The 14685-nt window shown below is 55.0% G+C and overlaps 1 protein-coding gene across 1 annotated transcript in view; it reads right to left on the bottom strand.

Annotated features, from left to right (window-relative positions):
• The window catches only part of WDR1 (WD repeat domain 1), a 57881-nt gene that overhangs the window by 14469 nt on the left and 28727 nt on the right, over nucleotides 1–14685 (bottom strand). Inside the window, exons 5-9 of the mRNA XM_008571484.1 lie at nucleotides 13486–13633; nucleotides 12200–12380; nucleotides 3197–3274; nucleotides 2837–2917; nucleotides 2289–2522 (exon numbers count right to left, since the gene is read on the bottom strand). Of these exons, the coding sequence (XP_008569706.1) occupies nucleotides 2289–2522; nucleotides 2837–2917; nucleotides 3197–3274; nucleotides 12200–12380; nucleotides 13486–13633 (722 nt within the window). The remainder of the gene's footprint in view (nucleotides 1–2288; nucleotides 2523–2836; nucleotides 2918–3196; nucleotides 3275–12199; nucleotides 12381–13485; nucleotides 13634–14685) is intronic.

Genomic DNA, 14685 nt, shown 5'->3' with positions numbered 1-14685 from the left:
ACACCCAGTTCTCAGCGGGACTAGAGAACCACTGAACTGACACAGGGAGTCGTTTCCATCTTTCTGGCAGAGGCATGGGGGAAATCATGACATGTCCCAGCAAGCGGCGTATGAACCAGGGGCTGTCTCTTTCCAACCCAGCATCCTCCCAGTCCTGCTACTTAAAAGTGTGGTCAGCAGGCCAGCGTGGGCCTCCCTGGGAGTCTTGGGCTCACTCGGCCTAACTGAATCAGAACCTGTGCTCAGCACGCTTCCTGGGAGACTTGTGTGCACGCTCACCGCTGGGAGAAGCAGCTTCACCAGGGAGCCCCTGAGATGTGCAAGGTCTCAGCCCCCACCTGCAGATATCCACAAGGTCTTCCACGAAGAGACAGTTAACAGGCCCGATGCACGACCTGCTGTGTCCTAAGAACGCACCGCACCCCCCCACGCCCACCCCCCACCGTAGACTGGCTGAATCCTTCCAGGACTGGCCAGGCAGCAAGTTCCTTTTCAAAGCTCAGGTGACTCTAATATGCAGCCAGGTCCAAGAACTACAACTCCTGTGCTTAGAAACTTCTGCAGCCCGAATTGGCACTAGATCACTAGATGCCTCTTGTGATTGACACAGGCATGGCACGAGAACAGGCCGTGGGTTTCTTCTTTGACAACTGTAAGAACCCTTGAGGTTCCTGTGGAGCTTGGCCCGTATGGCAGTGACGTCACCAGAAGCAGCAAGAGCTATCACACACAGGCTCCTGTGCTCCCAGGGTGGCTGTGCCAACAGACACAGGATGCAGATCCGGGGACAGACACCTGGCGCCACCACCAGTGGCCCACGGAAATTTGCTCTTGGGAGTGGAGAAAGCTGGCTGACAGCAACACCTGAGTCTCTCATGCACAATTTCTCGCCATCACACTTGGAGGCCAGTGGAGCAGAGACAGTCTCAGGAAGACCCCGGCTGCTGCAGGCTGTGCACACCTGCCCTTTTACCCTCACAGCCCTGGGCTGGGACTCGGCCAGGAACGATGATCCTGTGTCCTTGGGGCCAGGTCAAGTGAAGCTTTGTGAAAACAGATAAGGTGGGGGCCACCTGCAAGGGCGGATGCTGCTGCTCCAACAGTTCGGCTTCCTCTCAGCAGCGTCCCTGCCCAACACTGCCCAGGCTGACCAGGCACGCACAACACATTGATTCTCCACATGGCGAGCACTTAGAAGTCACTCACATGGGGTCAAGGAGGCCTTCTCCCCATGGGGCAGCCAGCTCGCATGGAGACCCTAAGGACTTTGAGTAAGCCACTGACCAGAGCACTGAGGTGCCAGTGCCCACTGGGGACCTGGGGGCCTGTTCCAAGTTGGCCTACAGTAACCTCCGCAGACGCTAGGCTGCAGTGGGTGAGGGGAGTCCTGGTGTTTGCCCTCCATACCTGCCCCCCCTGAAGTGGCTGAAAACAGGAGCTCTAGAAAGTCTCAGTGCCAGGATGGGTGCACCGTGGAGCCCGGCTATGGAAACCCATCCTCTCAAATCATGGCTCAGACAGTTGCTGGAGGGGTCACCCACCCGGGTGGCCAGAGGCAGGGGAGCCCAGCCCCAAGCCTGCAGCAGGTGCAGGGTGTGAAGTGGGCACCGCCAGGGCCGGCCTCAAGGACACAGGTGGGGCCCCTCCCTCAGAAGCTCCTTGTTCCTTGTCTGGCTGCAAGTCTCCCCAGATGTCAGAACAGCTGGGGCGGATACAGACAGGAGGTATGACTGCCACCCAGTGAGCAGAACACAGGGAGACCCTGGCAACCCCTGGGCGAGTACGTCCTCCTGGGTGAGAGCCCAGAAGCAGTGGCCCTGTCCCTCTCAGGCACACCAGGCCCACAACCACTCTGGCTCCATTTCCTCCAGATCCCCAGGATCCCCCTTGCTCCCTCAGGCCCTCCCTACTCTGACAGTGCAGGATTCCAGGGTCTCCCTGGCATTGTGAAGGTCCAGTCCAAGCCCGCCCCCTGCCCTGGCGCTCAGCACGCTCCTGGTGTTGCCTTGGGAGGCACAGCCATTGCCCTCAAAACCCTCTGGCCCTGACTGTCCAGCTCCTACATTAGCTCAAAGGGCACACAGCATCTGGCACCCCCCTTGTCTAAATCTAAATTCATTTCCCAGAAAAATAACCAGCATCCTGACCTTCTACTGAAACTCTGAGGGCCAAGGGGTTCTGGGGGCATCTCCAGCTTGTGCCTGGCCCTCCCTCAGGCCCCCTTTTCCCAACTTGCCACACTCCTTCCTGTCAGCCTGGGGCAGGGCCACTCCCAAGGCAGGTCATACCTTGATGACCCGCAGGGGCTTGCTGGGGTTGTTCCTGTCCAGGTAGTTGATGTATCCAGACAGGGAGATGCTCAGGAGGTGGTCCTTCTGCCACAAGCAGCCCAGCTGCTGGTCCAGGACACTGGAGCCCATGTGAAATGTGCTGACAACGGAGTTCACGTTGACATCCCAAATCTTGGAAGTCTTGTCTCCAGAAGCAGAAAGCAAATGTGTGCTATCAGGGCTCCAACTAATCTGTTCAAACAAAAACCATGTGCCGAGTGTTAGCAATTGTCAGCGTGGGAAGAAACCCTGGAAAGCAGCTTGTCCACGGCCCCCACGTCTGAGCAGGGAAGAGCAAAGCCTGGGGGTGGTGCAATGCACCCAGGGCAGGTACAGAGCTGGCCTGCAGGTCTCCTGTTCTGGCCACTGGCTTCTCCCACAACCTCTGCCCCGACCTTAGACCCTCATTTCAACTTTCAGTCTAACTTCAAAATGAGTCTGGATGGCTGCAAACATGAATGCGGCCAAATCCCAACCACCAAGTTGGGAAACAAAGTCATACTCACAGCGTAAATGCCTCCGTCGTGGGCCTTGCTTCCTCCCAGCACACACACTTTCTCTCCTGTCTTCCCATCATAGATGTAAATCTTCCAAAAATAAAAACACATGTGGATCATACGCACGTGTGAGAACGCCCACAGTAGTCAGCACACCATTTCTCTACTGACTATGGCTCTTAAAAAAAAGCACTAAAGGAATGAGCTTCCAGTGCTATTTAAAAGGAGACATGTCTCCTGGGCTTTGATGTCCCGGGAGGCAGGGTGGAGGGAGACACGTCTGGGTTCTGCACATTCACAGCAGCTTTCATAAGTCTGTGGGTTCTGAGGAGTGGCAGGAGACAGGCAGATGAGCCACCCAGCCCTTACCTGGCCGTCAGCACCGGCCGTGGCAAATCTGTTCCCGTCGGGAGAGAATCGCACACAGTTGACAAAGCGGCTGTGGTCCTGTGGGAAAGTGGACAGTTACCCACCTGACAACAGGCCTTAGACCAGACTCGAGGTTCAGGAAAGTTCTCTATGAAATACACAGTCTACTTCCAACATTAGCCACTGTGACAGTGTGAACTGTTGGTCCACAGGAAAATGTCTGAGCTTGAAAAGAAAAGTCCCAGGCAGGCCCTTAGCAGGTGTTCTCAGCCTCCCTGCCTCTGCCTTGGCTGACCACTCTGCCTGGAAGGCTGTTCTGTGCCCTTGGCCTGTCCTCCAGCTGAGCCGTCTGACCCTGTGATGTCCCCTGAGCTGCCCTCTTCCCTCAGGGATCTAGAGAGAGCTCAAGCCCAGAATCCATAAGCTTTGGGATGGCTGAGACCATCCCCGAAGCACCAGGACCGCACATGACAGGTATGAATGAACAACCGACTTTGAAACAAAAATAAACAACGGTTATGACCATCACTGGGAATAAGAGTCTGAGGGACCGAGGAGAAATGACTCCAGGAGTGATTCCCTTTCCTGAGTAAATAAATTCATTCTTTCCTCCATCAAGAATAGCTCGTATCAGAGAACGAGTCTCTAAATACCGCAGTCACAAAGCTGCCTACACAATGCTCCCCATCTGCGGGCGGTGCCTGACCCAGAAGCACACACCAAGTGCTGACCGCTGACGCTTATGGCGGGAGGAGGGGTTAACGGCCTCTGTGGGCACCGACACCTAACCTCCAGGAAAACCATTCCCTTTAATGGTATCTCCTGCCCCTCCCCCACATAATCACTGGCTTAATTTTAAATCATGAACTGCTTGTGTGGAAGAACTCCATGTGTGTGACTGTGTAATGCTTTTGATCCAACTGTGCCCCGCAAAAAGATATGTTGAAGTCCTAACCCCAGGCCCCTGTGAATGTAACTTTATTTGGAATAGGGTCTTTGCAGATTTAACCAAGTTAAGATGTCATTAGGATGGGCTCTAAATTCAACAGGATGGTGCCTTGTAAGAAGAGAGAAATTTGGACAGAGACACAGAAGTTATGCTCCCACAAGCCAAGGAACACCTAGGGCTACCAGAATCTGGGCAAAACAAGGAAGAACACAGAGGGGGCCTGGCCCTGCCCACACCTTGGTCATGGACGTCTGGCTTCCAGGCTGACAACACACTGCTATTGCTTAAGCCACCCAGTCTGTGGTCCTTTGTGACTGCAGCCCTAGGAAACTAATGCAAGAAATAAACGTCTGTAATGCTCACACGATGACCCTTCAAGGCCAATTATGCCCATTTTACTGATGAAAAATGCAGGCCCAGAAAGAGAAATGAGGTGCCTGAGGTTTGCTAGCGCCACACTCAAGGAAACGGATGTGTCCCAAAGCCCAGCTGCGAAGGTCAGCAGAGGAGAGGGATATGGCTCAGCCCGGCAGCTTTCCCAGGGTAGCAGCTCTCATCTCACAAAGACACATGGTTCGGGTTTCGGCTCCAGGCTGCCCACTGGCAACCCCATCAGACACCGACTAAACCCTCTCCGGGCGAGGGGAGAGATGCCGCCTCGAAGCTGCATCAAAGCAACCCAGTGCTCACTGACAACCACTCCTCTCACCCCACAACCCAAGAGGCAACTGAAACTTCCTTTGATCTGGAGACTCTTCCTCAGGGTGCTGCCAACATCTGCTCAGAGGTGGGGTCCAGCTGGACATGGAAGGGCTGAGGCCTGGTCCTACAGGGGAATTGGGTGCAATCACCCCACAGACCTGTGTTTTCAAATGACAAAAGCTTGAGAAATTGAATGTCCTGATCATGGGAGTCCTGGTAATTGACTACTGCAGACCCATGTACGGTGACTACAATCATGGTTTCGAGCCCAGTGGATGGGCAGACTGCATGTCATGCTTCACATCCCCGTGCGATGTCATGGGTATGGCAGGGCAGGCTGGTAGGCCTGTACAGCCATCTACAGGGTGCTGCAATGCCTGGCAGGCCCCGGGCTCCACCTAGGTGCTGGATTTGGTGACGACACAAGCACCTCTGGTCTAGTGCCTGACGCCACTCTTCCCCGGGTTAGGCCCAGCTGTGTGCTTTGCTTTTTCAGTTCCTGTTGTACCTTCATCCTATATCTAAGGCCGACCTTTTCTGCTTTAATGATCTGCGATCTGTGTTTTCTAGCATTTCTAGGTACACAGAGTTGAGGAAAGGCAGTTTCCCCAGTAGGCACAATCCACCTAACTGAATGAAAGTCAAACCTAACTTTCCAAATTGGGGTCTCTTGGGCCTTCCTACCCACCTCTGCCTCCACCGCTGTCCCACTCCCCTCATGCCACCACCTGAGGGGCCATGGACAGGAGGAAACCGGGCCCAACAGGGGTTGGGTAACTCAAGCCAACCACTGGTAAGACTCTGTCTCCAGTTTCCCATCTAGTCTTGTCATCACTGCACAGGCTCTCAGCCCGAGGCAGGTGCTGGGCAAGCCTGCACATGTTCTGGCCTAGAGCCCTTAGAGGTCAGATCCTTAACCCCCACCAGCTGCCATCACCCTGCTGTTGTGCCATCCGCTGTTGGCTGCTGCACACTGGGGGCCCATGCTGCTGTTCCCTTGGAGGCTGCAGGAGCCGGCTGGGGGGCAGAGTCAGGGGTGGGAGGGCTCTTCCACACCACACTGTGGAGGGACAGGGCAGTATGTATAACTCTGTCCAGATGAGGACCAACAACCAGCTTACATGACACAGAGCGTCTCAAATCCTGACATCTATCCAAAATGTCTCATCCTCTTGCTGCCCAACTCTGCGTCCTCAGGCCCAATTCTTGAGCCATCCTTGCAGCTCTTGGCTTCCTCAATGGGGAAATGGGCAAGGGAGATGGGCTGCCGTTGCATCCCCTCTGGGCCCTCTGACTGAAAGTCCCAACTGGGCCAGGAAAGCAGGGTGTTCTGAGAACTGGGGGTGGGGAGGCCAAAAGAGCTCATCCCCAAGGGAGCAGAGCCCAGGGAACAAGGGTTGGGTACACTGGGGTGCTGATTTCTCTTTGCTGTGCCTCAGGAATGCACCATGAATTAGAGAAAAATATTTAGCCACCGTTCAATTCCAACTTGTAACAAATTCCAATTTCACTGGTTCCCTGAGATCAGAACACAGATATTCATATTCCAATCCAGGTCTTGGAAGTCAAGGTGCTCCTGAAAAGCAAGACTAGACACCCAAGTCCCAGACCCCCAAACAGATGCCTGTGGCCCAGTTCGAAAGCATCCACCTCTGCAAGCATCTCTAGCAGGGCCAGGCAGGGGAGGTGCAGTGTGCCCCTCCCCAGGCCCCAGAACCACACAGGTACCAAGGGAGGAGCCTGGGAGAGGTTGGAGGAAGGCAGATACCCCCAGCCCTACAACCTCACCTCTGTCACCTTTTCCTACAACTCAAGCCAAGCACTGAGTCCAAGTACAGAGCAGGAGACTGATGTTTGCTCCTGAAATAGCCCTGTACAAGGCAGGAGCATTAACCAAAAGAAGCCAGGGCTAAAAATAGCCCTTTCCACCTTTCCACAGGGAGGGTGTCCAACGCACAAAGAGGAAGCAGGTTTGGGGAACATCTTGGGGGTTTCAGAGACTCAGCATCTCCATCCAGCTGCCTGACCCAGACACCTCCTGAGCTGGACTCCAGTCCCCAGTGCCGCCTGCCTGTCCCTCCCCAGGCAACCAGAAGGGCCACAGCACAATCTTGCAGTCAAGCCTCAGGCTGTCCCGGGGGTGGATGCCCAATGCCCCTGTGTGCCCGGCTCACTCCTGCCCATCCTGTCATAGTCAACACTCACTGGAGCTCTGATGCGGACTGTGTCAATGAGTCCCCCTGAGGACCCGCTCCCCACTGCCACCCTCCAGCCAGGGGTACCATCCCCACTATCCTCACCTCTCTCCCATCATTGCTGTCTCTCTCTCACCCCTGAGGACACCAAGGCTTAAAGCAATTAGGTAAAAACTAAGTAAGGCAACCAAGTCCATGTCACCGATGGGACAGAGTGCCACTAGGTTCCAGGTGGCTTGACTCCAGCATGCTTATGCTGACTACCTGGTCAGCTCAGGCTCAGCGGTCCCCTATGTACACGCAGACTAACCAACCCTCCTGCTGAAGTGACTACGTCCACTCATGTTGCTCACATGTCCACGAGTTGGTGGAAAGAGATGGGCTTTCAGTCCCTGCGCCCACCACCTCCTCCCTCCCTTAGCCCAGCAGGTACCTCCAGTCGTCCCATGGTCGGGTGGTACTCCAGAAGTAGGTTCATGCCTGGAACTGAAACACTGGCTCCCCTTCCTTCAGTCCACCCACCCCTCCCAAGCCCGGCTTCATTCTCACTTGGCAAGTCCTCCCGGGGGCAGTGCTGTGGCCTTCACCCTGCTGCCCACATAGCTTGGCTGAGAAGCACAGAGGAGCCCCCCTATCCCATTCCGCCCCACCCCGCACCAGACATATCAGCCCAGTTACCACTTTCCTCAGGAGAACAAAGACCAGATGAATGTACAACAGGCTCGCTCTAATCTTCCTTGGGCCACTTACTGGCCACCGTTAGCTGGGTTCTCAGGAATCAACCAGAGGACAAGGAGACCTGCCCTGCTATCTCCCAGCGTGACCATCACAGGACAGCCCTTTGAAAATCAAGACCGGCCACACAAAGGAGGCGGCAAACAGCTCAGGAAGAGGCAAGGGCATTCTGTGTGCCAGCCAGGGGCGTGGACAGAGCGGCCACTCAAAAATAAGCCAGGACGAAACCTCTGCTTTTTGCCCCTTCAAGAGTAAGGAAGCAGGAAAAACAAAAAAAGAAAAGCAACAGCCAGAAACCTTGCGTATTGAGAGCTCAAATTCTGTTTGGCCAGGAGGGGAGCACTTCTACTAACAGCCACGACCAAGACTGAGGTGTAAGGCCACACAAAGCGCGGCAGGTGAAACTGCCCTGGAGCAGAAGTTGGTGCAACACCTGCCGGCCCCACCCAAACTGTGAACTTGGTTAGACGTGGCAGTGAGTGCCAGTTCCAGACTGCACGGCCACACCATGGCAAGCAACCCCTCACATTTGTTGCCCCTGGAGATCACCTCGTTAGACACAAACTACCCTATGCGCCAGCAACAGCTGCCACTGAGACTGCTCAAAGCTCTGAGAGCCCCATTCTAGAAGGGGCAGGGCAGCCATCCCAGTCAGCCGACTGCTCACCTGACAGAGGGAGCAGAAGGCTGGAGGGGCATGGACACTCGCCCAAGGCCACGCCGCCAGGTGCACAGAGGTGGACAAATGGGAGACACTCAGTGGGGCCTCTTATCACACACCCGAACGTACCCATCATAGGGACACACGCGGTACAAACAAATTCCCGTGGTGGGGGTGGGGGGAGGCAGGGACACAACCTCACCACCCCTCGCTTTTACTCAGGCCCAGGCAGATCCTCAAGGGAACCCAAACCTTCACCCACAGGGTGCTAGCACTGGAGATGGAGACTGTCTGCCCGAAGCCTCATTCCAGGCCTGGTTTCCTGGGGTCCTGGGCCGCTACCAACTCGGGTCGCCCACTGCATCTGAAATGGGGGTGGGTAGGGGCAAGCTGGTGCCCAGGCCCGCTCCAGGTGAAAGGTCTCTCTAGCCCATCTTCAAAACTGGGCCAGGCCGCTTAGAGGAGCCAGGAGCCCACACTCGCTTTGTACAACCAACTCTTGAACAAAAAGGAAGAGCAACGGGACCCCCACGCGGGGGCCAGCGAGACGGCCAACCTCCACTTCAGGAGGTAAGTCCCTCGTTTTTCTCAGAAGTGCTGCTTTCGTTTCCACTCGGGCACATCACTGGGATTTTATATGGCATGTTCTGAAGTTCCGAACACAACTTACTCCTTTTCGAGGCCGCAGCTTGAACTCAACCCCCCTCGGTGCCCTGCCCCAGCCACGCACCACGGCCCCTTTCCTGCCCACGTGACTGGGAACAGCCCAGCCTCAGGGAGAGCTCCAGGTCCAGCCTGTCGCCTGTGGCAGAGCGGGGAGGGTGGGGGTGGCATGGGCATGGCCAGCACAGGGCCAGCTGCTGACACGGCTCGCCCTCAGAGGAAGCTTCTAGCACAGGCTCCTCGGCCTGCAGAGCTGGGGAGGTGAGGGCAGCCCTGACCCCCAAGTGTCCTGGGGATGGGAATGAAAGATTTGGGGAGAAAAGACTGTTACTGTTTGGATTTCACAGTAAGAGGAACTTAATTTCCTCTAAAAAAAAAAAATCTCACACACATTTTAATTTTTACTAAACTTTTTACTATAGAAAGACTCAATTAATTCCTCAGAAACTCCACACTGCAGGCTTTTGGCTAAATCAGAAGACCCACACACGGGAAGCAGCCAGCAGGACACTCGCCCTCCCAAGTCTTCAACATGTGTCTTCACCTTTCCTCACAGGAGTATTTGCGCCTTGTGAGCATTTTCCCCAGCAGTCTGCACATTTTCCCTTTAGTTCGGGGGAGCAGCAGGCTTTCCTACCCCGCCCATACCCCACAGCCTTTCACACAGTCAGAGGAAGGCGGCAGGAGCAAAATCATAGACGGACAGGCAGCCTGGCCCTCCCTGGTTGCAGAGCAGTCACAGACTGATTCCCAAAGTCATCAACACCTTACAAGGCCTTGAGGCAGATGTGGGGTCGGTGGCCCTCCCTGTCATTCCTGCATTAGGGCAGCTGAGCCTCTAAGAACCTTCTCAGATGGAAGCCGGGATAACCCTTCATGAACAGGTAGGTGTTCCTGGCATCACTCGAGTCCCCCGAACCCCCACTGTGGGCTCGGGGGAGGAGGAGGGCTGTCATCATCCTGTATGGGGGCGGGGGCGGGGACAGACATGCAACTAGCCCACAGGTCACAGAGCCAGCTAGTTCAGCTGGGCTGCCTGCCAGTGTCTCGGATCCCTGGTCCACAGCCCTTTCCTTCTCTCCCAGGTCCTCAGGCAGGACCTGTGGATGTGGGTTTCACAGGGGATGTCAGGACAAGTGGTGGTGACCCCTGGACAGGGGCCAACAAACGTTTCTTCCTGACACCCCTGGGCTGGGGCTTCAGGGTGAGGACAGTGTACTGAAATTAGAAGGAAAGGAAGGAGAAAGAAAGTTCCGGCCAAGCCCCCAAGTGAGCACACACGGGAGGATGGCAGGGGGTGAGGAGCACAGGCTCTAGCTGTGTCGACTCGAACCCTAGCTCTGCTTATACACCACATAGCCGCTCTGAACCACTCCTGCCAAGTGGAAGTGACCCTGCCTGGGGCAGGAAAACAAGCTCCCACCCACACACGGCCTCATTAAGGCCGAATGAGACCAAAGACAACATGGGTGTGGGGTGCAGGGGAGGGGGCAGCTTCACTGGAAACAGCTGGGATACTCAGCCACCATGCAGACCCCCTCCTGTCTCTCCCCTCTGGGTTTGGAGCAGGGAGTGCGGCTGACTCAGCCCTGCACATGCATAGTCCACAGCACCTCCCTCCCACTCGAGGAGCCACAGCTTCAACAAAGCTCCCCAAACAGCCAGGTCCCCACTATCTACCAACTAAGCAGCAGCCGCAGGAGACAGGCTCTGAGGATTGAGTGCTGGGACCCAGGGGCCTTTGGCTACACGCTCTACAGTTATGCCCCACCTCAGCCAGCCCACCAGGCCAGCCCTGCTCAGCCAAGGCTCAGGGACAAAACGAAGCCCATTTCACTACAAACAGGGAAGCCTTGGAGAGTCCTTCTATACCTTAAGCCAGTATCTGTCTCTGGAAATTCTGCCCACTTCCTGAGTCCTGTCCTCGCCCTTTTCACTATGCCCTGCCCACCACCTACGACTCACTGTGTTAAGTCACTGACGTGAACAGTCCACCCCAATGAGCCACTTTAAGGGCAATATCTCCTTTAGTCATCTATGAGACAGGGACACCGGAACCACCGATGAACCTGAAGCTGACGAGTCCTGAGAACTCAGTCCATTCCCAAACTCAACCAAGGCACATAACAGCCCAAAGAACATGCATTTCTGGTGAAGTGTGGCCCATCTTTCCTCTTCCTTTACCAGCGCTCAGGCTGGCTGGCTTTCCATGGCATGTGCACAAAAGGAACCTGGAAGGCAAGGGCAGGTGCAGAACCACAGGCCACGCTGGGACCTGCTGCCAGGGGTCTCCACGTGCCCCTGCTCCTGCCTTCCAGCCCAACTATCAGGGCAGGAAAATGAGCATCACGGCCACTCTGGATTTGCCAGCAGCTGTGCACAGTTCAGACTCACAGTTACAATTCCCAGATGCTGATGGCTCCACCACACTCCCATCTTGCAGATGGAAAAAGTGAGGCTTAGAGAGGCTCGAGCACTGTCCACAACAGGAAGCATGTGCAGAGCTGGGACTATGCGGCCTGGCCATTTATACCAAACCTGGGGAATCCACTAGGGCACCTCTGGCATGTTTCTAGCATAGACAAAGTGTCTCTAATTCTTCTAACCATATGTCACTCTGTAGACACATCTCTGCCCTCACTAACTCTCGAGGGGAAGTCTCTAAGACACCAACCCCGAGGTCTTGGAAGCTCATTTCCTCTGCTGGCTCAGCAGGTAAGAAACTGGCACAACCAAGGAGCAGACTGACACCACTCTGGCTCCCCTTCCTCAAAAGTGCCCCAGCCCAGGTTGCCCGCCTGGTCACACAGCATCAGAAGAGATGTTCCTGCTCCCTCCCGATAAATGCAATTGTGCCTCTCCCTGCTGGACCATCCATGCTCAGCTGAGGACCTGTGTGACGAAGGCTGAGACTGGTTAGCACTCCTTCCGTGTGACACTTCTCCCAAAAACCTGCTTTCTGTCTATGCATCAAGGCATTCACCATGTGTGCTGTGACCTTCCTGCCACCAGCATCTACACAGGCCCAGACTCTGCTGCTCTCTCATACGATCCACAGAGTTCACCCCGAAACCACCAAAGGAGAGAAGTCCACTTACGCCAATGGTAAACTTGAACTTGAATGGGGGTCCTTCGAAGAACGCAGCACAATTGTCATCACTCCCTGTTACCAGCCGGTACGGCCTGCTCTGCCTGATGTCCACGCTGTTGATGACTTTGTTGTGGCCTGTGATCTCGCCTACGGAAGAGCCACTGTCCCACAGGAAGACAGCTCCAAACCTTTGCCCAACGAGAAGAGTCAAAAGTAAATCAATCCCGGAGGTTGATGAGAAATTTGATAGCTGAGCTGCTGGAGCACAGAGGACAGTGAAGGTCGGTAGTGCAGCCCCGGCTCGGAACGTCCCAGGAACAAGCTCGAAAGCACCGTGGCTTTGGCCCTATACAGCATTTGTCAAAAGGATCTGAGAACAAGGAGGAACTACCCAAGTGCCTTTGGGAAGGTACCTTAGAAAGCACCTCCTCAGGGCGTATCTTTATGGCTTCATTACTTTCCTGACAGTTTTGCTGGGAGGAACCAGGAAACACACCAGTTACCTTCCTTTATAGGAAAGGAGATGCCGTGATCTCGGCTGGCATTCGATGAAGATGTATTGTTTTACTTACTATTTGATAACAAATGGAAAAGGAATTAAGACCAACAGGAATGACTTGAAATGCCATGGAAGAATTAATACCCACCAGAACATGGACTAAAAAGTGCCTCTCAGGAAGAGAAAGAGACATATGGGTGTCAAGTTCAATTACTTAGGAGCAGCCGTGGAGCCATGCAGGGAACCCTGACTGCTCTTGGCATAAGAAAACCTGGGTTCCAGCACTGACCCTGTTAGTCACGAGGCCCATAAGGGCAGCAGCCACCGGGTGCCGTACACCCAGTATCCACTTGCCCTTCTTCCTTGGCCAGGGAACTGCGGGTGGCATGCCCAGCTAGGGAAGCAATGGCCAGCCTCCCTCACAGCTTTGGGCAGCCGTGTGGTAGCTGCTGGGAGGGGCCCTGATAAAAGGGTTGTATCTCTTTTGCCCGTCCCTTTCCTGCTGCCTGGAATGTGGCACGACAGTCGAAGTTCTAGGAGGCCAAGGGTTACGGATGTCAGAGGAGATAGGTGGTGGGCCCTGATCATAAACCCACTCCCTCAAGTGTGGCTAGAGCCAACCATGAAGGGCCAGTGACTTGAGCTGGTCACACAACTTTGAAGGTGACCAGAGGGGCCTATTGGGGGCTCCAGCCACACTAGCGCAGGCTGGCAAAGAACCACTTCGTCCCCCCACCAGGGGCCAGCACCTGAGCAGGGAGGTGGGCAGGGAAAGGCTGGGGCGAGGGACTCACTTCTCCCGTCCTTCCCCGACCACAGCGATCCTCTTACTGTCTTCAGTCCAAGCAATGTCTTTAATCTTGCCAGCGAAAGGCTGGTACTCATACTTCAACAGGTGCTCCTTCTGCGTGGTATCCCAGATCCTTAGCTTCCCGGACACATCTATAGGACACAATAGGGGAGGAAGAGCCAAACTTCACCACTGGGCCTGGGCCGCATGGCCACAAGCCCACTCAGCACTGCTTCTCGGGCTTTCTGGAGGGGAAAGCCTGGTGGAGGGAAAACACTTTTTAGGTAAACTGTACTCAGCCACCCTAAAATCAGAGCCCGCTATCCCAAGAAATCCCCTGGTAACAAACTCTACTTAGGCATCAGGAAAAGCCCAGGGACACATGATGGAAAAACTCCAACACATTGTGAAGCAATTTCATTTAATTACTGCGTTTCTTTTCTCGCAAGGGCCCCTACGCGGTATCTCCAAGCAGCCGTGCAGCCTGGTGGCCTTGCCTGGGGTTTGCTCATCAGGCAACCCAGCAGACTCGCTCAGAACTACAAGGAATGCTCCCACGACTCAGACACTGTGGCGTACGTGAGATCCTTCTGTGAGATGTACAAGGTGGGTGTTGCAAAGGCAGGAGAACCGCACACAGAACCTGATGCCAGAGTGCTGATGGCAAACTGTAATCAAAGTCACACAGAAGCCACATCCCCTCCCTGGCCCACAGCAATCCTGTCACCAAGTAACAAGTTCCGACACACTTCTTCCCAAATTAACACTGAGTCAGCGTGAAGAGCTGGGAGCATTTTATACTAACTCTTACGGCTTAAAACCTTGGCTCAGACTCTAAGCAGGTAAGGGCATGGCTCTTCCATAGTACCCCCAGGCCATGTCAGCTGGCACTGGGCACAGATTCTGCAACCGGTCTCTGTGACAAGTGAAAATAGCTTTTGTTTTCTTGGTTGAGCCAAGGCAAGACAGGGCAGAGGCGGTGGCAGTGCAGGGCAGCAGCTAAGAACTGGCCTCGGGAGCTGGTGCCCTGAGCCCAAATCCAGCCCCTACCATATACAGCCTTCATGGGCCTCAAACAAGCCACACGGCCTCTGTGTCCTGACCTACAAGAGGGGGAACGACAGTGCCCCTTGTTGGGCAGCTGAAGGGAGACGACGTCCCAGGCTAGTTTATAGCACATAGGGAGTGTGAGTTAACCATGACC

Source organism: Galeopterus variegatus, unplaced genomic scaffold (assembly GCF_000696425.1).
Source record: "Galeopterus variegatus unplaced genomic scaffold, G_variegatus-3.0.2 Scaffold689, whole genome shotgun sequence".
NCBI classification, from domain to species: Eukaryota; Metazoa; Chordata; class Mammalia; order Dermoptera; family Cynocephalidae; genus Galeopterus; species Galeopterus variegatus.
This window is presented reverse-complemented; position numbering and strand designations above follow the sequence as displayed.